General features: G+C 37.6%; 1 protein-coding gene across 1 annotated transcript in view; it reads left to right on the forward strand.

The window, feature by feature from the left end:
• The first annotated feature begins 763 nt into the window (after nucleotides 1-763).
• LONP2 (lon peptidase 2, peroxisomal) overlaps nucleotides 764-25,692 on the forward strand; it is a 95,978-nt gene continuing 71,049 nt past the window's right edge. Inside the window, exons 1-7 of the mRNA XM_036833066.1 lie at nucleotides 764-1,183; nucleotides 8,370-8,604; nucleotides 11,545-11,676; nucleotides 12,905-13,027; nucleotides 15,589-15,752; nucleotides 18,678-18,772; nucleotides 23,377-23,635. Coding sequence (XP_036688961.1) covers nucleotides 951-1,183; nucleotides 8,370-8,604; nucleotides 11,545-11,676; nucleotides 12,905-13,027; nucleotides 15,589-15,752; nucleotides 18,678-18,772; nucleotides 23,377-23,635 — 1,241 coding nt within the window. The 5' untranslated portion in view covers nucleotides 764-950. The remainder of the gene's footprint in view (nucleotides 1,184-8,369; nucleotides 8,605-11,544; nucleotides 11,677-12,904; nucleotides 13,028-15,588; nucleotides 15,753-18,677; nucleotides 18,773-23,376; nucleotides 23,636-25,692) is intronic.

Genomic DNA, 25,692 nt, shown 5'->3' on the forward strand with positions numbered 1-25,692 from the left:
TGAATACCCATGAGTCCATACTAACATAAAAAGTAATTGAATAAGTAAATTATTCAATTATTGGGGAGGGAGATGGGGCAGCTTTTTCTTACAGATTTCAATTAATGTAGACTTAACTCCCTACACATACTTACTACTTATAATGAGAAAAATAGTACCTTAAAGTGGAGAAACCTAGCAGATACTATTATACCTTCACCAAGTAATCACTGTCAAAATCATCATTGGTAAGACATTTTACCATCGTGTATCACTAAGGCACATCACTTCTGTGGTCTTCCTGACAAAAATGTATAATGTTGATCTTGAGAGAACATCAGATAAACCCAAATTGAGGGACATTCTACAAACTAAGGGATCAATACGTTTTAAAAGTTGCAAAGCTTTGAAGAAAAAAAGAAAAGAAAGATTGAGGAGACATCACAACTAAATGAAAAGTGGGATCGGGGACCAGAAAAAAGGACATTTGTGAGAAAACTGGCAAAATTTGTGGAAGTCTATAGATTAGATAATAGGAGTGTTAATTTCCTGGTTTTTAATAGTTGAAGGATGATTGTGTAAGATGATTACAGGGGAAGCTGGGTGACAGGTACATGGAAACTCCCTACTGTATTTTTGTACATCTAAAATCAATTCGAATAGAAAGGTACAAACATTTCAAGTGGACACAGTTTACATGGGATCATCCTTGGGCATACAGCTCTGCTCTGAGGGAGCCTCCGGAGAAAGCGGAGTAGCGGGGCCAGGAGGCAGGGGTCGCCCCGGCGGGCGGAGTGCGCATCTCTTCGCGTGTGTACGGCGCGGGGCGGCGGCAGAGCCCGGGGGCGGGCGGGAGCGCGGGGCCGGAAGCTGCGGCGTGCCGGGGTCTGAGGGTTGGTCGTCGCAGCGTAGGCCGCGGGGAGCCGGCCGTCGGGCTCCCGTGGACTCTCCCGGCGCGGAGGGCCGTCGCCATGTCGTCCCTGAGCCCCATCCAGATCCCCAGCCGCCTCCCGCTGCTGCTCACGCACGAGGGCGTGCTGCTGCCGGGCTCCACCATGCGCACCAGCGTGGACTCGGCCCGCAACCTGCAGCTGGTGCGGAGCCGCCTGCTCAAGGGCACGTCGCTGCAAAGCACCATCCTGGGCGTCATCCCCAACACTCCCGACCCGGCCAGCGACGCGCAGGACCTGCCGCCGCTGCACAGGTAGGCCGGGCGGCTCGGCGGCAGCGGCGGCGGCGCGGCCTCCTCCCGAGACCCGGCCCGGCCTCGGGGCGTGGGGCTCGGGGGGCCCCGCGGCGGTGTTCCGCCTCTCCAGACGACTCACGCGCCAGACGGGGGTGACAGGAATGCCTCGTGACCGTTAAATGAGATGACTCACGGAGTCGTGAAAGCTGCGCGATTAGCTGCTCACCATCTGATGTGAATTTCCTTTCCCGCCCCCCGGGTCTTCAGACTCCTAGGCCGGTGCTCTTAACCTTCCAGGCCCCCCTCTTTCTTTTCCTTCCTCTCTTCCCTTCCCCCTCCCCCTTCTTCCTTCTTTAACTTCCTTCTCACCTCTTTTGTCCTCTTAACGGAGATACTTGGCTGCCTCACGTTTTCTCTTTTCCCGTCCCATCCTAAATTGCACCGTTTCCTTATTAATTTGGGGGTGCCTTTCTAACACACTCCCTGCCTCCCCCGCCCCCTGCCTTCTCTCCTCCCCTCACTGCTTCTGTTTTCCTTCCTAAAGGACCTTCCCTGTTCACATTTTCCCTTGTCTCCCTTTCTAGAACTTTCCTGTCTTCTCATCTCTTCTCATATCGTAACGTGTCTTAGGCCCCAAGCTTACCACTGGATTCCCCTACACCATGGCCCTAGTTGTGTGACTTTGGGTGACAGATTGAACCTGTGCTTCTTTCTTTCTTCACCTGTAATTTGGAAATTAGCAGCATCCGTCTTTTACGTGTGTTATGAAGATGAAGTGAAATCACACGTGTGTGGTCTGTTTTGCGCCAGCCTGGATGAATGGTTGCACTGTCCAGTACTGTAGCCACTGGCTACAGAGCACTTGAAATGTGGCTTGTCCAAACTGAGATAGTATTATTAGAGTGACCAGTTGTCCCGGTTCGCCAGGGACTGTCCTGGTTTCAGCCTTGAAAGTCCTATATCCCAGGAAAACCCTTACTTAGTTCCAGACAAACCAGGGTGGTTGGTCACCCTAAATGGGCTGTAAGTGTACACTACACACTAGATTTTGAAAATTTAGTATGAAAAATGTGTTGTTGATTAATAAATTTCATATAGATTAAATGTTGGAATTAAGTAAAATATTAGCATTTCACTTGTCTTATTTTCTAATGTGGCTACTAAAATTACATATGTGGTTCACGTTATATTTCTGCCAGACAGCGCTGGTATGTCGTATGCTCTCAACAAATGCCATTATCTTCAAGCCTCCCACGCCCCTGCCTCCTATCCTTAACTCTTCTTGAGGTATTTTTAACTTAGAGCCCCTCCCTCGTTCATCTACAGTTATCCTTTTTTAAAATTAGGTGTAGCCTGACTCTGAATGGTTTTGGGGAGAGTTAGGAATGTCTTGTTTTTGTCCAAAATCTTGTGATTATATACTCTCCTTTTAAAGGAGAGTCCATAGCTTTGTTAAAATTCTCAAAGGAGATTTGGTTCTCCTCCCCTCCCCTCATAAAACAAAACCAAGCCAAAAAAAACCCTAGCAGTCCATTGTTGGTCCACATTGCAAAAGCCTGGCTTTTCTCAAGCATGGAAAACATTTTGGTTCCCATCTGATGTACTTTGCTTATTGCTTGAGTGAAATTGGATACTTTTCAAGTTTCAGTAAACTGTGATAAATTGTGTTGGATTTTGGTTTCCCTACATATGACCCCATTCCTTTAGCCTTTGTTTATTTCTCCCCTAATTTTTTGCTTTCTGTGCCCAGGGACTTAGTTGCATGTTGAGGCAAGAGTGCTCATGATAAGCTGTTTTGTATTAGTTCTGCTGATTACCGATGGGTACACTGTGAATTTCGAAAGTAGATTAGTCATGTTTCAGGTTTGAGTGACTATTTGTTGGTATGATTCTGGCAAGATTTTGGAGGGTTTTAAATTTCTTTTATGTAAATTCCTCCAAAACAACTAAATTCTTCTGCTTGGAAGTAATCACTAATATCAGATGATGGGTAATCTGGTCCTTGCTGTTCATATTGCTGCCTTTGTTTTAAATGAATAGCAGTGTTAAATTTTAATCATTTAAGTTAGAAAACATACATAGAAAATTCTTCAGAGAATTTCAGCATTATAAGGACCCACCAGACCATCTCGTTATCCTAGAAATATTATTTGCTACGTGAAAAGTCTGTAGAAAGTTTGCATTGCATTCCTTAGGATTAGGTTCCAATGTCTTTTTTCTCTAATATCACCTTTAAATGCTCTTACTTTAAAAAGTTAAAAGAGCTTTTTTTTTTTTAAAGTAACCATTTTATTTTATTTTGGCCCGCACCCCCTTGCAGTGGAAGCGTGGAGTCTTAACCACTGGACCGCCAGGGAAGTCCCTAAAAGAGCTTTAATAGTACAAGTACTGCGTTGTCTATAATGTTATTCTGTTTCGATACACAAATCTTCCTTCCCCCGTTACCTGCTTTTCCAGGTGGTAGTAGGACCTCAGAGGGACGGTGAGGGCTCTCTTCCTGTCCCTTGTTTCCTTTAGACCATCCAGGTGACAGTGCCTCAGTCTTCAGGGAGCAGCAGAAGTAATTTGTTCCCCTGGGTTCCTTGTCATACAAAGTGGCAGGGCCAGGTGTTGACTTACCTGAACCACTTCCTTTACCGTTTGGAACAGCACAGGCCCTATCTGCACGTCAGTGTGCAGGCATGTCGCCTAACACAGGAAGAGCTTTGGATTATTCCCACAGTCTAGAATTTGGTTCCCATGCCACCTCAGGCCACCCTGCTTCACTGGACTGTCTTTTTTTTTTTTTTTTTTTAATTTATTTATTATTTATGGCTGTGTTGGGTCTTCGTTTCTGTGCGAGGGCTTTCTCTAGTTGTGGCAAGCGGGGGCCACTCTTCATCACAGTGCGCGGGCCTCTTACTATCGCGGCCTCTCTTGTTGCAGAGCACAGGCTCCAGACGCGCAGGCTCAGTAGCTGTGGCTCACGGGCCCAGCCGCTCCGCGGCATGTGGGATCTTCCCAGACCAGGGCTCGAACCCGTGTCCCCTGCATTGGCAGGCGGATTCTCAACCACTGCGCCACCAGGGAAGCCCTGGACTGTCTTTTTTAGTGGCTCCTCAGTGACCCATTGTTTTCTTAGTGCAAATGGATAATTAGCATTCCTTGTGCACTGTCCTTTCATGCATTTCAAGATGGCCCCACAGTCTTCTCCCAGCCTTCCATTCTTCAGGGCACCTGCCTTCATTTCCTCATAGTGCTGAATGCTCAGTCCCTCTTCATTTTTTGTGTACTTCATCTCTAGGACCCCAAATCAGTTTCATTGGCATTTGGCAAAAAAAAATGAATGCTTTATATAGAGCAGATACACAGTTTCATAATTTGCCAAGTCTCTATCCATGTGTTACTGTTATTTGTATCTATTAGCACTCTTCAGCATTCAAGAAACCTGATAACACTAAGATTTTAAAATTTAATCTTTTATATTAGCAAGTATGTAATGAATAGCTCTACTTAGATGTTCCTAAGTCTGCATTTACTCTTTTTAAGGAAGGTCTGTCTGCAAGTTGCGTTTCTTAAATTCAGAAATGAACTTTCAAGAAAGGAGTGAAAATCAAAAATCCTGTAGCCACAGAAGCCTCATCTGTGGTAGAATTTGGGACTACCCTAATAGACTCTTTCCTTGTTTCTAAATCTTTATTAACAGTGATGATAAATTTTGCTCAAAATCATCAGATATTCAGGAAGATAAGTTGGGTGACACCAAGTCAAATCCAAAAAGATGTTTCAGTGGTCCTTTCCCAGAAGTGTGTAACTTTTGCTTCCAGAGCTTTGGTGGAAATACTTCTCTTCCTTAAGTGTTGTTAAGATGTAAACATTAGATGTTAAATAATAGCTTTGCTTTGCAGTATCTCAGCTATTTAGAAGCTATGTTTATTTTTATACTTCTTATAAGTACAAATTCATATTGTCCATTGTGGTGGGAAAAGAGTAAAATTTGTCATAAAACCTAATTCAACTCCCCTATTGCTATTTAATATCCTTCTAATCATGGATAACTAACCTGTTTACCCTTTTTGAATCTGAATTACTCATTTTTAATAAAGTGCTACCTTCCTCACAGAGGTGAAAGGTGGTGTGTAATGAAATAATACCTATGAAAGCCTTTTGTAAACTGCAAAGCAATAACCCTGTATGTTAATGGTATTACCATTGCCCACATGGGTAGTTTTAAGTGTAGATTTCACAAATGGAGGTTGGGGGAAGGAGTGGGAAGACCCCATATTCTTTCTTTTAATATGGGCAGAACTGAAGTAGCGTTATTTGGAAAAAAAGATTTGGAAGATTAAGGATTCCAAGAAAAATGGAGGGCTTTAAAGTAAAGAAAAAAAGAACGAAAGAAAAGAAAAAAGCAAGTGGTTGGCAAATAGACCACAGCTATCCTCATCTTGGAAAACTGCTTTTTGCAGTAGTGCTGCTTTTAGATTTTCCCACCACTGTAGTTTGATGGTTCTCAAAAACTTACATTATCTAAGTCAGTTTCCAAATTATACAGATCTTACCCATTGTTGTCAGACTTTGGGTTAAAATAATATTTTACAACTCTGAGAGTAGTTCTCAGGAATTTCAGAAATTCTTTGAACTGTAAAATACCACAGTAATTAAGGTGTAGATTTACAGAGCTACCACCTAAATGGAAAAAACACTACACATTTGGGTACTAATAAATGCGGATCTGTTGCAAAATCAAATTGTTGCTTTTGGCCATGCCTAATAAAGTGCATAGTAATAGAAGAACTAGAATATTTTGAAAGATGACTAAGTTGATATAAAGCCTGTGTATCATATGGATCATAGTTAGAAGGAAAGTATTAGATTAATTGACTATTTTGTTTACCTATTTTTATATGTAAAACCTAGAGCCCAACATGGCAATGCAACTTGTCTAAAATAACATTAAACGTCGTCCTTCTTTCCAGAGCTTTTACCCCAAATGTCTTTCACTAGGTAGTTTGTTTCTAGCCATCTAATTATTTCACACATCATGTTTTTTTCTTTAAAAAGGGTACATTCTTTTTATGTACCCTTTTATTTTTTTAGGTATGTTGTCAACTATAAGTGATTTAAAGCAAGAAATAATTAACATATTTAAAACCTTTATATATATATATATTTTTTTTATTAGGAGGAAAAGCATAGTATAAATCCAACTTAATCTCTTTTCAGTTTGGAACATCTTCCTTTCACAGTTAGGAAAACTTTTATTTGCTTTGTAAGAAAACTCACTTTTAGTCTCACCTTTAATCAGTGACATAGCCCAAATAATTACATTTATTTCCTAATCTGGAAGTTTGGATTTGTCTCATCTCTCTCTGGTTTCTCCTTGGCTTCTAGTTTGTAAACCCCTTAGGCCAGGAATCCGGTTTCTTGTCTGTTAATGTTTCTTGTATATAGAACTGTAAACTCTTTCTGCATTGTGTAAGCATTGGTGGTTGTCATCTGCAGTGAATTATAGTCTTCGTTGGTCTCTAATCAGTTTAGATATGGCTAACTCTTTCAGGCAATCGGAGTTGGTTTTAAGGGAATGGGAGATAGAACCTACTGTTTGATTAGTGACTGAAGAAAAGCAGCCACAACACAAATAACTCAATAGATGATTGCCAAATCATTTCAGGTTTTTAAAGTACATGATGTTTTTTCTCTCCACCAAATTATCTTCCTAATTTTTTGGTTTAAGTTATTGTTTAAATCAAGTTTTATCCCCTATCCACGTGATATGCCTGGAAGGGTGTTAAGGAAATTATATGCATAGCTCAGAATAAACTGAGTGGTGGTGGGAAGCTGAAGGTACAGATAATCTACAGAATGAATCATTTACAAGGAACTAATCAAGAATTAACTGCATATAGAAGTGAGCAAGCTCACTAAAAATATGCACATACTGTCTGTGCCATCAGTATGTTTGAGATGGGCAAGTGTAGTATTCCAGTGTCACCATTGTCCCAGGGTGTTGAGAGCTCTGGTCACTTTGATTTTAGTTTCTTTTCTGAAATTACAACCTTTCCTATGCCTGAGGGGAGAAAATATAATGGTAGTTTGGGATCTGGAAGTGTCCTCTGAACCTTGATCTTTCTGTTTTGTATCACTTCAGTTTAGTTTGGATGAAACTTTCTTTCTGTGAATTAGTTTATATATGACTTGGTCAGAATTGCATGATATGGAGCTAAGACTTAAAGTATAACTTTTTCAGCTAGTGTTAGGTGAGGTGATTACCACTTAAACAGAACTAGGTTTACGTCTTCCTGAGATGTAGGTCTTTGACTAACTCTCCTCAGTCCATGAAAGTGTGGCCTCTGATATTTAGCCCCAGATTTAGAAATTCAAAATTCAAGGACATACATGTTAATTCCCAGATTTGATGGCAGTTTTATAGATGGATTATGTAAAAAACCGTCTTGGTGTTAGTAGCAAAACTGGTATCAGAAGGGGATTTTTTAGATTGGTTTACATCACGCTGTTTAAATCTGTTTAAAATGCTCATATATATTCTGGTGTAAGATTGCCTCATTCCTAGCTGGCAAAATTAACTTAAGCTATATAAATCTCAACTGCTTTTACTCATGTTTTTATGCTTAAATAATCCAAATGTTTAGGAATTTCTACCTAATTTTTAAATGGCTAATTAGAATGAGATGGCCCCATATCAGATGGTAGGGACTTAAAAGACCGTGTACTGGATGCTAAATTAAATAGAGAAATAATTCATTTGCACTTTAGACGTTCTTTGTTTTTTAATGAATTTCTCAGAAAACGCAACCCTTTTGAGGTTTCCTTTTTTTTAACATCTTTATTGAAGTATAATTGCTTTACAATGTTGTGTTAGTTTCTGCTGTACAACAAAGTGAATCAGCTATATATATATACATATATCCCCATATCCCCTCCCTCTTGCGTCTCCCTCCCACCCTCCCTATCCCACCCCTCTAGGTGGTCACAAAGCACCGAGCTGATCTCCCTGCGCTATGCAGCTGCTTCCCGCTAGCTAGCTATTTTACGTTTGGTCGTGTATATATGTCGGTTTCACTCTCTCACTTCATCCCAGCTTACCCTTCCCCCTCCCTGTGTCCTCAAGTCCATTCTCTACATCTGCGTCTTTATTCTTGAGGTGAGTTTCTCTTCTACCATACTGAGCATTTGTAATGCTGATGTTCTGTGTGTTTTTCAGGATTGGGACAGCTGCACTGGCGGTCCAGGTTGTGGGCAGTAACTGGCCCAAGCCCCACTATACTTTGCTGATTACGGGCCTGTGCCGCTTCCAGATCGTACAGGTCATAAAAGAGAAGCCATATCCTGTTGCCAAAGTGGAACAGTTGGACTGGCTGGAGGAGTTTCCCAACACCTGTAAGACTAGGGAGGAGCTAGGAGAACTCTCGGAACAGTTCTACAAGTATGCGGTACAAGTGAGTTGCTTTTAGTTTTTCCTTAAAACCCTCTTCGGTTTCTTTGTTGCCCTAAGATGTGATGAATTTGCTGAGTGGTGAAGTTTTCGGGCAGTATATGTTTAAATGATTTCGCAATATATTATAGTACATTGATTTCAAACCACTTTTGTCTGGGATTGTACCTAAATCATTCTAGGACATACTAGCCAACCCTTCCTAAACTTTTTCCAAGGAGTATTTCTAGAGTTTTCCTTATAATTTCCAGTGTCTCCAAACCAGGTAGTTATTAAACCTAAATCATCTTAAAAATTAAAATACTGTACAGAAGCTATTTGTCACTAGGCTGTCTAGGCATCAAATTATATGTTATGTTGGTTCAGAAGTCAGGATCACACTGTGAGTGGTATGGAAGATTAAGCCCGTGGTTTCAAGTATGGCTGAAACCTTGATCCTCTAGAATTCTGGGAGGGAAGCACACATGAGGCATGCATAGGCAGGTGTTCATAGCCTGTGGTATTTGCACCTGATGTGGCATTTGAAGCTACACATTGCTAGTGTGGTGAACAACAATAGCAAAATAGAAAATTTGGCACTACAGCTGCTGTGGGGGCTGAAAGAGACTTCAGTTTGAGAACCAGAGTAAGTGAATGTGCTATTTAGGAGCGAAGAAAATAGAGGGGAAAATAGAACTTCTCTCTCTTTTCCTGAGTAATCCTCCCTGAGTCTCCGTTCTTCTGTTGGACATAGCGTTATAGCTTCTTTCCCTTGTTCTTTACTTCTCCCCACTATCAATCAACAAAAAAAAATTTAAATATGTAAAGATTCTGTAATGACATTAAAGGGATTTTTAGAGAGAAACATCACCATTATTTACTGCCATCATGCATCCAATTTTATTTTTGCTTGTCTTCTGGTCTTGGTTCCTATTCAGTCTTAGGTTTTGTTTTCTTATCCATATCTAACTTTCGTATTAAGTACTTTTATGAATTCTGTTGAGTTGGGATATCATAATTTTATCATTTCTCTTCTTAGACATTAGGATTGTTTCCAGCTAATGCTTTTCTTCCATCCCCTCTACAGCCCTCAGCAGTAGACTTCTTCAGGAGCTTTCTAACTGATTCCTTCTAGCTGCTTCTCTTTCTCACCCACCTGTTCACTAATCCTTTCTAAATAAGCTTTGAGTATGCCTCTCCCCTGAGTAGAAGACTTTAACGGCTCTAGGATAAAGTTTACATTTCTTGGTATAACATTAAGGCCCTTCGCAACTCTAGTTACTTCCATTTATACCCAGAGTTCTAGCCACACTGTATATGTCAAAGAGCTTCACATCTTGTTATTTCGTGTCTCTGTGATTTTACCTTCTGTTTTCTCTGCTAGGAGTGCTTCTCCTTCTCTGAGTTTTCAGATTTGACTTACGCTTTCCCAACTCCTGTAGGCTGTTAGTGCTCCTTTGCATGCGTATCCACAATCGCTTAAACATCCCTTTTAATATAATGCTTATCACGCTGTATTGAAATTTGTCTTGTAGGTCTCTTTTCCCTACCAAACTTGAATTCATCCCTGCTTTAACCATGTTATACTGAGCACTTTATTGTGTCTGACAGACACAAGTAAGTACTTGGAGAATGAGTTTTAACTGTTTTATTTTCTTAGAATGACTTCCTAGGAGAAAGAGTTTTCAAATTTTATTATCTACTTCTCCCACCTGGACAGCGTCATCATAATTATGCTTTAATTCTTTTGACTCTAGGCAGGTAACAGATAGGTTCCAAAGTTACAGTGCTTTTAGAGAGGTTTGATTATTTCTGGCATATGAAATCTCACTAGAGTGACTGTATGAGGATTTGGTACATCATCTGTGTTAGTCAGTATGGTGTTAAGTTAGTTTTGCTGTGTTAAGTACTCCAAAATCTCAGTCACATAACATGACAAAGGTGTATTTCTCACTTACACTTCATGCCTCAAACCAGCGAGTGTGGTGATCTAGCAATTAGAGTCACCTCGGGACCCCGGTGGGTTGGAGATTCATTTCAAAACGTGCTTCTGTTATTGCTGAGGAAGGAAAAGGAAATGTGGCAGAGCTCTCAATGGCTTTTGATGCTTCTGCCCAGAAGGAACTGTCACTTCCCCTCATGTTTCATGGTTCCAGGCAGGACCCATAGCCATGTACATCTGTATTCAAAGGTGAGAAGGAGCAGCCCTACCATGAGTTGAAAAGGAAAGGGCAACTTTGTCAATAGCCCCAGTGACTGTCACAGTTACTGAAAGGTTGCCTTGAGCTTAATCTGTCTTAACTCCAGGCTATACCCTGGAAGTTGTTTTTAAAAAAATCATTCAGTCAGTGCTCAGATTCTAGTTTATCCAGTGTTCTACTAAAAAACAGTATTTCAGCTACCGATTGGTTAATATAATAGCATCAACCATGTGAAATTTCCAGAATGTGATAATTACACTGATTGTTTAAGAGAATGCCTTGGTTCTTAAGAACAAGGGTCATGATGTCTGTGATTTATTCTAAAACATTCAGCAGTAATTGTGTGTGTGTGTGTGTGTGTGTGTAGAGTTGGGGAGAGAGAAAGCAGATGTAGCAAAATGTTAACAATTGGTGAATTTAGGGGAAGGATATTAGGGGAAGGAGTTTCCTGTACTATTGCAATTTTTCTATAAGTTTTAATTTTTTTCCAAAATAAAATAAAATCACAAATTTACAAAGCCTTTTATAAACATTAGTATTATCCACTTTTTGAGCCATTTTTGCTTTTCATTCTGATTGACATTTTAAGAGTACTTCTCTTTTCCTCTGAGTCCTGTAAAAATGCCTGGACTCTAATAAACAGTGATTTTTCAGAAACAGAGACTTTCTCTGAGGCCAGAACATTAAACCTCTATGACGATTTGATTTTTTAAATTCACAAATAATGCCATATTTCATTAAAAAGATGTTTTTTTCCCTTGTAGTTGGTTGAAATGTTGGATATGTCTGTCCCCGCAGTTGCTAAATTGAGACGTCTTTTAGACAGTCTTCCGAGGGAAGCTTTACCAGACATTCTGACATCAATTATCCGAACAAGCAACAAAGAGAAGCTCCAGGTAACAGTGTTCCACTCTGGAATGCCACGTTGCTTTGTCACTTCCTATTCAAATCTAGATAGTGAGTAAGTTTTGACTTTCAGGTAAGATACTGGAGACTCAGAAGTAGTTAAGATGCTTTTACGAGGCTTAAGTTGACTTTTAAAGTGATTGCTTTACATTTTTGTATACTTAGGCCGTTCTTTTATCTGCATTATCAGTACTGGTAGTTTGTCAATTTGTGGAAAAAGTTAAAGCTAGAATAATAAAAAAGGTAAATATTTAATTTAACTTAAATATATAAATATGCTTTGTCTCACTACTTTTTAAAAGTGTGGAGCCGTGACCTTTCCCTTGTGTATAGGCCTGCTTTGTTAGAATTCTTCACGTTTCTTACGTTAACCACCCCTATGATGCGATATTTATGATTTTTTTATGATTTTCAATTTCTATTTATTTAAAGTGAAATGAGTTTCAAAGACACTTGAAAAATAATCCAAGTGCGGACTCTTAGATTTGAATGTCTTTCCTGCAAACTATAAAAGTTTTCTTGCACACTTATTTTTGTAGTATTTTTAAGCAGTCTGCTTTATTGAATCTTCCTAGAACATTAAAGTTAGTTTTCATTGAAACAACCCTCCTTATTTATTAAATAAATCCCCAGTTTATTTAATACTTCAGTCTAACAATTATACTAGCAAGTGCAACTAATGCAGAAAGGCTGGGTTTAAACACAAGAATTCGGTTCAGCTGGTAGGAGCAGAGAAGGCAGGAGCTCTAGAGAGTGACCTGGCTGTAGGTTTAGCAAGAGTGTTATACTGAAGGACTGGAGAGCATTAGTCACTCAGACAAATCGTTAGTGGAGGTTGGTTAAAAGTGCTCCTAGTCTCTTGTGTTTGTAAAAATTTAATATTTTGAACCTAAGGTTTGTATAGACCTAATATGTAGACTGGGCTTTAAGAGAATAATTCCCAGAAAGAGTTGACATAAAATGTGTTTTGTTCTTGCTCTTGGAACAATACATAAGGCTTCATCTTTAAATGGAAACTCAAGGTATTTTTATTCTTGTCTTTTTTAGGATTCTGGTATTTGTGTCAGATTACCTTGCTGATAATTTGGTTGTGTTAGCCATAGTGTAGCTGTGAATATTGATAGAATTGTCTTTTCTACTCAGTTTAAGTCACGAGTCTTTACTGCCTTGTTTTTGGAGCATGTGTTTCTGAGAGAGAGATGCTATACATTTCCTCAGATTTTAGATGCTGTGAGTCTGGAGGAACGGTTCAAGATGACCATACCACTGCTTGTCAGACAAATTGAAGGCCTGAAATTGCTTCAGAAAACCAGAAAACACAAGCAAGATGATGATAAGCGGGTAAGTGCTTCTTTTAATCCATTTCTTCAGGTTCCTAGTTGTTTTTGTGTGATGTGAGATTCAGGTGTGTTTTTTTTGAAGAAAAAAAATGGGGGAATAAATAAAGAAAGGAACAAGAAGAAACAAGTTCATTGTCTCTTACACTCAAGTTACTGATACAATTTTGAATTTTAGTTTGTTTCCCTCTGCTACTTCTCCATGTCTGGATCTTTTTTTTTTTTCCTTTTAAGCATGTAGACATTTTCTCATTTTTTGTTTTTGTTTTGGTAATCACTGAAAAGGATAGTTTACTAAGCCATTTTTCTTTCTGCCAAACATTGTGTGATGTTTTCAGTATTTTAAAAATTAGCAAATAACCACGATGAGTGTCTTTGAGTATGACTTTTTTTCTCTGTATACAGTATTTGTTAAGAACATACCACAAAATTGTTTCCTAAAAGGACTGTGTCAGTGTGTTGTGCCATAATTTGGCTTTCTTAAAAATTTAATTGTTTTTACTTTTTAAAGTTTTTTGGCTGACTTTTTTGTTTTAACTTATAAACGTTTCAATTTTCATATACAAACTGTTAGTCTTTTCCTTTCTTCTAAGCTTAGAGTCCTCTATCCTCCAGGGATTTGATAATATCCACTTTCCTTTTAGTTTTCCTTTTGTTGATTTTTAAAAAGTATTTAACTTTTTAACCTATATGTATTTTATTTTGCCCTGTTAATAAGGTAAAGATAGCAGTTATATTTTTTCCCTTTTTATTTGACTTAACACCATTATCAAATAATCCTTCACTTCTCTATTGATTTGTGCATTTATATGGATGATGCAATCTGTCTAAAGACTGCTTTGAGCTGTTGATTTTACTGTTGTTATGTGTGGGCAGAGTTAGGATCAGGAAAATATATTTGATGTGGACAAGGGTGAAAATGATGGTTCTCAGAAGGCTGTTGGAGAACCAGAAGGCTGTTGGAAATTAAGTGAACGGTTGAGAATAATGTTACAGATTTGATGGTCATCAGCACAGAAACGTTCCTCCATTGAAGAGAAGACATTGTGGAGACAGAAGAGCAGACGTGAAGGATTCCTCCCTGGTGAGACTAAAGAAGGAGCAGGGAAGTAGGCTGAGAATGAGAGAGATGGGAGTAGCTTATCTGGTGGTTGGTGTTCTAGAATACCATGCCATTGAAAGCAAACACCAGAAATCTGAATTATTTCTGGCTTGAGATCATATCAACTCAGTTATTTATTTTGTGCAAAAGGACAAGCCAGTGCATACTCTGCATTGGGAGACAGAAAACTTACAGCTTGCTAGCAACTAATATTACTATTGCTTAAAAAGAAAGTTGCTCCAGAAAATTATCAAACAAGCAACAGTTACTTGAAAATGTAGGAATCAGAGGACAATTTTTGGAGTTTGCCTAAAACTGTCTCCTTGCCTATTCCCCAAAGAGTTCAAGAGTTCTCTTTTAGCAGCTGGGGAAAAATTGCATAAAAAAGTAGTTTTGTCTCAGCAATGAAATAATTGATGTGCTTTTAAAAAAATCTCACTTAAATATTTTATTTTTAGTTTTTCATACTTTAAAATATTTTATTAATTTTGTCTGCTAATGACTTACATAAGAATAAAAGTATATATTTAATATTTCTGTCTTTATAAAATTACTTTTTTTTTTACTGTTTTATGTTTTTAACTTTATATATTTGAATGTATTAAATAGGTAATGTCATAGGTTAAAAAATAAATTCTGAGACATTTAAATTAAATACCAGTATACCATTTTGCTCCAGTAATGGCTAGAGTTGATTCATGATAATAATGAGTTGAGAATTTCAAAAGAGCAGGTAGTTTTAAAATATGATAGAGAGTCATGGAGAAAGAGAACTTAAATAAGACCATTTGACCTGGCAAAGGAGAATGTTGTTGGATTTCAAAGAACAATTTCAGCACAATGAAGACAAAAGCCAAAGTACAAAGTACAAATTACTAAGTAATTGGTAAGAAGGGGGAAGTGGTGGTTAAAGCCTCTTGTTGGAAAAGCAGAACATCACAAGGGATGTAAATAATGTATAGTTAACTGGAAGGGACCATAGGTAAGATAAAATATTTTGAAAGGAGGAAGACTTTTCTATGTGTTGATGACAAACAGAATAGAAGCAATGGTGGAAAGATTAAAGATGTTAGAGAGAAACTTTTCAGTGTAGGGGGGAAAAATGGAATTTATTCAGTTGCCAAATGGTAAGTAGTCATAAGTTTATCAAGAAAATAGTGGCTGCAGTAGTAGCTCAAGAAAAGACAATTCTTAGATGTTTTAATTATTTCTAGTAGCCAGTTCCTTGAATTTTTTTTTGTCTCATGCTGGTAGTGTTAGCATATATGGAAGAATCATGTCCACCTTATCTTGGTCTGCTTTTTAAATCCTGCTCCCTCCATATGTGCATGTGCGTCCTACTTATTCTGAACTTTAGTTCCTAAAGATTTAGACTCTAGCCATAAAAATGTATATGTCTAGCTCGATACTTCGTTTCCAGTTTATTTTGACATGTGGTTTTATTTCTCTACCTTATGCTTTAGATTATAGCAATACGCCCTATTAGGAGGATTACACACATCCCAGGTACTTTAGAAGATGAGGATGAGGATGAAGACAATGACGACATTGTCATGCTAGAGAAAAAAATACGAACATCCAGTATGCCAGACCAGGCCCACAAAGTCTGTGTCAAAGAGATAAAAAGGTAAATTGTAGAAGCTGTTCATTTACTAGTATTTTCATTTTGCTTATTAACGTTAAAAATTGTTGCTCATGGAAATGAATCTGCTACTTTCCGTTACAAAGCTGAGTCATTTGTTTCATATTCTTTCATCTTTCTCCTTTTCTTATATTTAGTATAGTCATGGACCACTCTATTCATCTTACCTTTCCACTGTCAACTCTTATCTCTTATATTTCTTATCTTTATGGCTTTCCTAATTCTCAGGTTATAGCTGTGATCTGTGGAGTGCTTTTTCCTCTTCATTGCTCCACCGGAATCTGATTCTCAAAATGTTCTTAATACTCCTGAATCAGCACCACTTTCACTAGTCTTTTCCTCAAATGCTGAGTATAAATGATACAACTCTTCCACCTACTGTATGCTATCAAACACGATCACTATTGCAACTGCCTTTTCATAGCCTTTTTTTTTTTAAATAGATCTTTATTGGAGTATAATTGCTTCACAATACTGTGTTAGTTTCTGTTGCACAACAAAGTGAATCAGCCATATGCATACACATGTCCCCACATCCCCTCCCTCTTGAGCCTCCCTCCCATCCTCCCTATCCCACCCCTCTAGGTCATCGCAAAGCACCGAGCTGATCTCCCTGTGCTATGCTGCTGCTTCCCACTAGCTAACTATTTTACGTTCGGTAATGTATATATGTCGATGCTACTCTCACTTCACCCCAGGTTCCCTCTCCCACCCTGTGTCCTCGAGTCCATTCTCTATGTCTACCTCTTCATTCCTGCCCTGCAACTAGGTTCATCAGTACCGTTTTTTTTTTTTTTTTTAGATTTCATATGTATGCGTTAGCATAAGGTATTTGTTTTTCTCTTTCTGACTTACTTCACTCTGTATGATAGACGCTAGGTCCATCCACCTCACTACAAATAACTCAATTTTATTGTTTCTTTTTATGGCTGAGTAATATTCCATTGTATATATGTGCCACATCTTCTTTATCCATTCATCTGTCGATGGACATTTAGGTTGGTTCCACGTCCTGGCTATTGTAAATAGTGCTGCAGTGAACATTGTGGTACATGTGTCTTTTTGAGTTATGGTTTTCTCAGGGTATATGCCCAGTAGTGGGATTGCTGGGTCATATGGTAGTTCTATTTTTAGTTTTTTAAGGAACCTCCATACTGTTTTCCATAGTGGCTGTATCAATTTACATTCCCACCAACAGTGCAGAAGGGTTCCCTTTTCACCACATCCTTTCCAGCATTTATTGTTTCTAGATTTTTTGATGATGGCCATTCTGACTGGTGTGAGGTGACACCTCATTGTAGTTTTGATTTGCATTTCTCTAATAATTAGTGATGTTGAGCATCTTTTCATGTGCCTCTTGGCCATCTGTGTCTTCTTTGGTAAAATGTCTATTTAGGTCTTCCACCCATTTTTTAACTGGATTGTTTGTTTTTTTGATATTGAGCTCCATGAGCTGTTTGTAGATTTTGGAGATTAATCCTTTGTCTGTTTCACTTGGAAATATTTTCTCCCATTCTGAGGGTTGTCTTTTTGTCTTGTTTATGGTTTCCTTTGCTGTGCAAAAGCTTTTAAGTTTATGTCCCATTTGTTTATTTCTGTTTTTATTTCTGTTACTCTAGGAGGTGGGTCAAAAAAGATCTTGCTGTGGTTTATGTCAAAGAGTGTTTTTCCTATGTTTTCCTCTAAGAGTTGTATAGTGTCTGGTCTTACATTTAAGTCTTTAATCCATTTGGAGTATATTTTTGTGTATGGTGTTAGGTAGTGTTCCTTTTCACAGTCTTAAGACCATATTTTGGGCTTCCCTGGTGGCGTAGTGGTTAAGAATCCACCTGACAATGCAGGGGACACAGGTTCGAGCCCTGGTCTGGGAAGATCCCACATGCCGCGGAGCAACTAAGCCCGTGCGCCACAACTACTGAGCCTTTGCTCTAGAGCCTGCGAGCCACAACTACTGAAGCCCACACACCTAAAGCCTGTGCTCCACAACAAGAGAAGCCACCACAATGAGAAGCCCACACACTGCACCACAACAAAGAGTAGCCCCGGCTCGCCAACAACTAGAGAAAGCCCACACGCAGCAATGAAGGCCCAGCGCAGCCAAAATAAAAGACCATATTTTGCTTAGAAATAATGTTTATTCAGTTACTGTTTTCTTCCTTAGATTATAAACTCTAGAGGGTAGAGACTGTCACTTTCTCTTTGTACAAGATAAAGTACAGGGGAACCTTGATGACAGGATAGGGTACATGGATTGATTACATTTTCTGGATAATCTCAGGGTTAAACAGAAAACCAAATTTTCCTTTCCATACTTGTAACGTTGTAACTATATTGCATTTTCTTTTATGAGTGAATTGTAATCAACCTAACTGAATGCTCAGTAACTGAAGATTTGACTTCTGAGGTTCACAGTTAAGAATATAAATGTTGTTGAGGCATATTTTATATTGACTCTGACATTAGTTAATAAATGCAGAACATCTCTTGTGTGCAGAACACCTTATTACGCACTGCATATTATATTATGGAAGTTGCAGTTTTTTATTAAATATCTGGTGAGCTGACTTCATCTCTGATACAAAACAATATGTAATTACTGTATTATGCATGATTAGGCACTTAAGTAAATCAACGGGTAAGTGTGACTTAGACCCTCCCTGTGAGATCCTGATACTGATAAGGCCATATTTCAAGGATAGAATCACATATAGTGTTCCCCACCAGTTTGCAAGTATCTGTTTAAAACAAAATAATCATTTTATTAACTAGATTTTTAAAACCTTTTTCAGATTTGTTTAGCCAAAAATGCATGATATATCTGACCATGAAAGGGAGATATACTTGGTTTTTCTGTTTTACAGAATTTTTCTATGTTCTTGAACAGGTTTGCTATGTATTCTTTCCACACAGGCTCAAAAAAATGCCTCAGTCGATGCCAGAATATGCTCTGACTAGAAATTATTTAGAACTTATGGTGGAACTTCCCTGGAACAAAAGTACAACTGGTGAGCAAACAAAATAACACCTTTTTTTTGCAGTCTAATTGTCACTCAGGAAGCTCAAGCAAATTCTGTTGAAATACTCCCCATTGGTTATCTTCCTGTTATAGTAGTTCATGATGTAAACTATTTAGAGACTAAACTTGTGTCATCTAGGTTTTAGGATGAAAAGGAAAAGAAGGTGCTTCATGCAAGTACCTTTCGCCTAATTTTGGAGGAAGTAAGATTTTCTATAATTGGTGAAATATGTGTTTCTCAATACCAATAGTTAGACAATAAACTTTTATATTTATGTGCTCTTTGTCAGGAACATAGGAAAACAAAACAGTTTTGAGATAGTCGGCAACAAGTGCCAACCCAGTACTAGAGACAGTAAATCTTCTATGTTTTCTAAAGGAAATAATTACATATAAAGACAGGATAACAGTGGAACAGTTTTATCATTTGGAAGTTTGTTTTTCTCCCACTAGAACTTATTTAAAGAGTTTAAATTCTTTTTCTCTCTCTATCCTTCAGTAAAACTTTTCTACCTATCAGGAGCATTTTATACCAGTTTTCTTATGTGTTTGTTATGTATTTTCTCTTGGGGTAAGAAATATACTCAGTCGTCTTTCAGAATCTTCAGAATCATTTTATTTGCGTTTATGTCTGTTATTGGACACTCTTTTGTCAAGTTTACATACAAGGTTTGTTGAGTTCAGCAGGGGGTTGATTGCCTGAACTACTTTTGGCATAAGAATAGCTATATGGTTGACTTTTGAAAATTGAACAGGTATATTATCCAGGCTAATAAAACTCTTACATTTAAAACAGTGCTAGAAATTTTGAAGCATTAGCCCCAAAACACACGTTTATGCCCCACATGAGGTATGATATACATACTAGATTTCAGGATGTTGAATTTTTAATATTAAAAAATACTTTTCTAAAAAAATACTTTTCAGTTAATCTACAGAGGACCATGCTCTCTGGTATTGAGCATTCAAAAAAATTATTTTTGTCTCAAAGAGGGCCCAGAATGAAGCATATTTGTGTTAAATTAACTATGCTGGGGCAGTGTTAAGGTTAAAACAACCCTATTGTAATTAGTTTTTTTTGATAGGCTCACTTAACACATTAATGTGTGTGGCTAAAATTTTATATAAATGGAATGATATAGTATGTGCCACCCCCCTTTTTTTTTGTTCTTTCACTCAGCATAATTATTTTAAAGCTCATCCATGTTACTGCATATATCAGTAACTGGTTTATCCATTTACCTGTTGTTGGACATGTGGGTTGTTTCTAGGTTTTTGGCAACTGTATATAAAGCTGCTACGGACTATGTTGGTACATTTATTTCTTAATTTATTTCATGTTTACATTCATGACAGAATATTGCCTTCTAGTTGACGGTGTTTTACCAGACAAACTGAAGCTGAATTTCTTGGTTTAATTCTTAGTTCTACATTTTCTAGGAATGCCGTAGTAAGAGGAATGCAGGGGAGCATGCATTCCCATTGAATTAGCCCCTAGTTGTCACTTGGTCAGTTTGAGTTCTGATGTCTGTCTGGATCTAGCTGGGCTGTTAGGAAATACATTTTGGTTCAGATAGTCTTCGGTTAACTCCTTACTCTCCAGTGCCTGCTTTTAAGTGAAGTGGTCCTATTCTGTGAGATTTGGAGAGGGTCCTGCTCCCTGTTAGTTTAGACCTGGGAAAGAAAGTTGCATTTAAACTTTACATGTTTAACTGCTCTGATTTCATTTCATCTGCGTGAAATGAAACATCTTCCATTCTGGTGTGTGTTTGATGGGTATTTGTTTGTGGCACTGATGGAGTGGTGGTAATTTCCAAACCCTGTTATTTTCTCCTTTGACAGTAGGGCTAGTGTGCAATGTGAAGCAGCACATCTAGGTAACTTGGTAACACCAAGGGTCTTGTTTTGAAATTTTGGTGTTCTTTTGGTAATGTTTTTCTGTGCTTCAGGATTTATTTTAACTAATGACTTAAGAGAAATGCAGGGTGTATGTAGTATAATGGCCTGAGAATATTAAAATTGCCGGTTTTATTATTTGCTATTAGTAGCCCAGTAAATCGCTCTTGGCTTCCTCCCCTCCCCACTTGTCCTATTTGTAAAGTGAAATTAATTAGTAACTAGGAATTTTTGTGAGGTTCATACAATGTAATTGTGGAGAGTTGAGGGCAAAATGTTTATTTGAATGCAGAGTGCTAGCTCCCATTCTTCACTGAAATAACCAAGAAAATATGAAAACAAGGCAAAGCTTTTTTTTTTTTCTTTACAACTCAGAGAGTTTCTGCTGGATGTGGTCAGCATTAGAGATACATAGCACTCATGTACCCATCACGAAAACACTTCTCATTGTTCATCATTTCAGTGGAGAACTGAAGATGGGTAAATTGTGGTATAGAAGTAGTCATGTTGAGCTTCTAAACCAGTACTATATAGACTTAGGTCTAAATAGTTATGAGTAAGATCATAAAACTGTGAAAATGTCTTTCATAATTCTTGAAAAGGGAAGCTTACCTAAGTAGAGATTATCAAAAGCAGAAAGGAAAACAGAGAGGAACGAGTTGGAGGAAATAAGTTTGTTGATTTTCCATCTTGAATGGAGGGAGCCAGTAGATACCATTTCAATCTTCTAATTGTAAATAGAGAAATATATGTTCATGTAAGTTTTAAATTTTTTATGTTTAACCACAAGTGTTATTCATAATAGGAAACATACATTCTGAATCATTAAAAAGAATATTCAGAAAAGATGCATCCTGTATAGAAAAGATATACAACAATACGTAACATGGAAATTATCTTTCCTTAAAAGTTTGAAAGAACTTTTAAACTTGTCTTTACGTGGCATATTAGAAGAAATTCCTTCACTGTTTTCATTTTTTTCTAAAGTACATAGAATTCTATTCTTAGTTTACTAAATGTTAATTAGGAATGGATGTTGCATACAACAAGTGCCTTTTTAGGTACAAAATGACATTTTGATAGAAAGTGTTTCTCCTTGGACATGATGATGTAATAAATATGTTGATAACTGAATATTGAACCATCTTTGCATAACTAAAATAAATCCCACTGGGACTTAGTAGATTACTCTTTGAATAGATTTGATTTACAAGCATTTTAATATTTAGAGCTATGCAAAATGGAATTGGTCTGAAGTGGTTTTTTTTTATTTACTATGGTAGGTTTTAATGTCAGGGTTAGCATCATGAAACAGGAAACTTTCTATATTTCATTTATTCATATATTCATTGGTTGGCTTCTGAAGCCAGGAAAGGGAAAGAAATTTTATTCTTCCCTTTCCAAATCACTCAGCCAAGACTGACTAAAATGAATAGTACTATAATTAAATTACATACATTACTGCTTACCTGGGTTTTTATAGACTAGCTTGGGAACCAAACTACCATTTAAGGCATTTTTTTTTTTTCTTGTAGGAAAAATGTATAACAGTTTCCAAATAACTGATTGAAAGAGTGGACTTGTGTGTGTTTTTCTCTCTTCCATTTTCTTCCTTCACTGTCAGTACTGTGGCTGTGGATTATCCTCTAGCTGCCACCCAGCTGATGAATTCCTTTTGGCTTCCATGACCTAGTGTTTAATCTGTGATTATTTCAGAGCCTGAAGCATATCAGTAAACCTAATGAAAGCTTGGCTCTAGAAACAGGGCCTAATTCATAACATTTCTGGTGAGACTTGAATGGATAGAACTTAGGCAGTTCTTTATGTCTTAATTTTTTTTTTTGACCCAGCCCTTCTGTTTTAGAAGATTAGCTGAAGGAAATAATTACAGATATATGTGGAGATTTAGTTACAAGGATGCACAGTGAAGCATGCTTTATAACTGTAAAGATTTGTGGATAACCTAAATGCTCAGCAATAGGGAATTAGTTAAATGAGTGTGGATAATTAAATAATGGAATAATATGTACCCACTAAACTGTTACTGAACAATACATTTGACACTGAAAGATGTCTGTAATATATTAAGTGAAAAAACATTTTACAAAACTTGAAGACCCATATAATCTTAGTTTGAAAAATAGGTATGTAAGCGTGTGTGCACACATACACACACACACACACACACACTCACACACCCCCCACACACACAGAATCTGGAATAATATGTACTGAAGTGAAGGTAGTGATGTTCTCTAGGGGAGAAATGAAATTATGGGTGACTATTTCCTTCTTTTTTTATTAGTGTCATAGGGTTTTCTGGAATGAGCATATATAACTAACTGTAGTAAGAAAAAAACACTTAAAAAAAAAGAACAAATGCCAGCACAAATAGAATATGTAGAAATTATGTCTCCATAGAAATAATGTGTATCTAGAAAATCATTCCAAATGAAATGAGTATTAACTCCTTGAGTTTTTTAATTATGTAGTGTCTACTATTTCTGTAAGTACTAAATCTTTTTAAGCAAGAAAACCAAGTCTGGGTCTCCCTGAAGACTCATTTAGAAGAAACCAAGCCTGTTCTTGTCACATCTTTTTTCAAAAAACTATTTTGACTCTTAACCAGCCTGGAAAGGAGTTGTCCCATTGAAAAATTCCACATGCTCAGATTGTTTCTGTTGGGTTGCTTGACAGACCGTCTGGATATTCGAGCAGCTCGGATTCTTCTGGATAATGACCATTATGCCATGGAAAAATTGAAGAAAAGAGTGCTGGAATACTTGGCTGTCAGACAGCTGAAAAACAACCTGAAGGGCCCCATTCTGTGCTTTGTCGGTCCTCCTGGTGTTGGTAAAACAAGCGTGGGAAGATCAGTGGCCAAGACTCTGGGCCGAGAGTTCCACAGGATCGCACTTGGAGGCGTGTGTGATCAGTCTGACATTCGAGGACATAGGTAGAGTACTTCTCTCGATTTAATCTCTGATTTCCTTCCTTTTCATTTGTCTAGAGCCCCCCCCCCAAAAGCCAAGGCATAAGGTATATCTTTTTCTTAAAGGGCTCTTTGTGTTACCTTGAATGGAAAGGACATTTATGGTACTTACCTGCTAGCCAACGCCTCTACCGTCAAGGTATACCCAAACTAACCTTGATGTCTGTGTGACGGTGGACGGGGGTGGGGGTCTGTGCCTCAGCTTTCCTGGAATCTCATTTGAATGCAATTATAAATTAGTTATAATTAAATATTATATTTTTATATTTATTTTGGCCCAATAGCATTTCATAAATAATGACTCATAACTTTTAGAGTTTAAGGAATAAGTGCAATAGCAGGCAAGTAGGAGGAGGTAAGAAATCTTTGATGACAAATTTATTATGTTTGCATTTTAAACTTTCTTTCAAGGAGGCTGGTTTACAGTGTGAGTATGAATAATAAGGAGAAAAGATAATTAAGGCTTTGCATTTTTGACACCCTTTCTATAAAAATACATTAAACTGTAAGAACTGTGTCTCTGATTAATCTGACATTATTAGAATGAGATTTGCATGTTACGTTCATTGTTTTGTTCTCGGTGGCTCATGTCGGAAGATGCTTTGGGAAAGCATGAACCTCTGTTTCATAGTTGCAAGTTGTGAGAAAACATTCCTGTAGCTTATGTGTTAAGGAACATTTAAAAATGTAGAAATTATGAACTGCTTAAAAGAATATGACGTTGTATACCTGAGACTAATATAATGTAATATGTCAATTATATCTCAGTTAAAACAATTTTTTTAAAAGAGGGCATGTAGCTTTAAGTAGAAAGTAATTAAACTGAATATAAAACTTCTAACCTCAAGATCATAAACTCGATCTTAAAGTTGTAAAAGCATTGCAGATTGTAAATGGGGGCTTTGGCAGGCATGCCAGTGCAAACAGTGGACAGCTGCCAGTGGCCAAGGGTAATTTAAATGCATATTTACAGTTTGGTGAATATGGATTAAACTTGGATTGTGGGGAAAAGAAAAGAATACGATGCTTTTATAACATCTTATTTTCCATTTGCCTTATTCATGGGATCCTTAGGCAGGGATGGGAAACGATTTCAGAAACTTTTTCATGAAAAATGGTTCTTTTTATTCTCTTTTATTTGCTTATTTACAATTCTTACGCATTGAAGAAAAAGCATCCCAAGATTTTAGTAAATAAGCAATGAGGACTGCAAATTAGGTCAGGGAATTGATTTGGGTCAGTCTTTCTGGCAATTCAAATCATGTTTTTGTTGCCTAGACTTTCTTATTCTCACATGTGCCACTAGAGGCTGTAGTTTGCTTTTGTAAAGAAATTGGCATCGTGGACCAATCCTGGAGAAGCTAGATCTAGGGCCTAAATCTTCTGATTTATGCTACAGAGCTTTAGGGAGGTGTTCTCCATGCAAGAGACTTGATTCCTGCACTCAGAGTTGTCTTAGTTTATTTCTTCCTTTTATTATCTGTGGCACAGTATTGTGTGATATTTGATGGAATTTAGAGAGTGAGTTTGTGGAGTTACTGTCATGTGAAATTAATGTCATGGGCACATGACATGTAGGTATTTGTCCTTATTTCTTCCTACATTGGTATTGATTATTCACTAAGGCTTGGAGAGTGCTTAGTGCCCAGCACACATTGAGCGTTCAATAAAAATTAGCTTTCATTATTATTTTAATTCTCAATTCTCAGGAGGACAAGTTTAGATTTATAAGCTTCAATATGACTTTTTATAAAATTCAGTCTGATTCTTAAATTGTACCTAAAATATCCTGTTTTGGGCATTATTATTTAATTTATGTGGCAGAATTGTGGAAAATATATTTTTATGATGCCTGCTGGTAGGCAGTATATAATGTCATAATCCCCACCACTTCTTATGAGCATTGTTGGGTTTAAACAGATCTCTGTTTTAAATTTTTACTGAAACTGATAGACCTAAAATTTGTTCTCTTTTTTTCAAGTGAGTATCCTTTCGTGTGTGTGACTATTGTTAAGAGGATT

Source organism: Balaenoptera musculus, chromosome 19 (genome assembly GCF_009873245.2).
Source record: "Balaenoptera musculus isolate JJ_BM4_2016_0621 chromosome 19, mBalMus1.pri.v3, whole genome shotgun sequence".
In the NCBI taxonomy this organism is placed as follows: domain Eukaryota; kingdom Metazoa; phylum Chordata; class Mammalia; order Artiodactyla; family Balaenopteridae; genus Balaenoptera; species Balaenoptera musculus.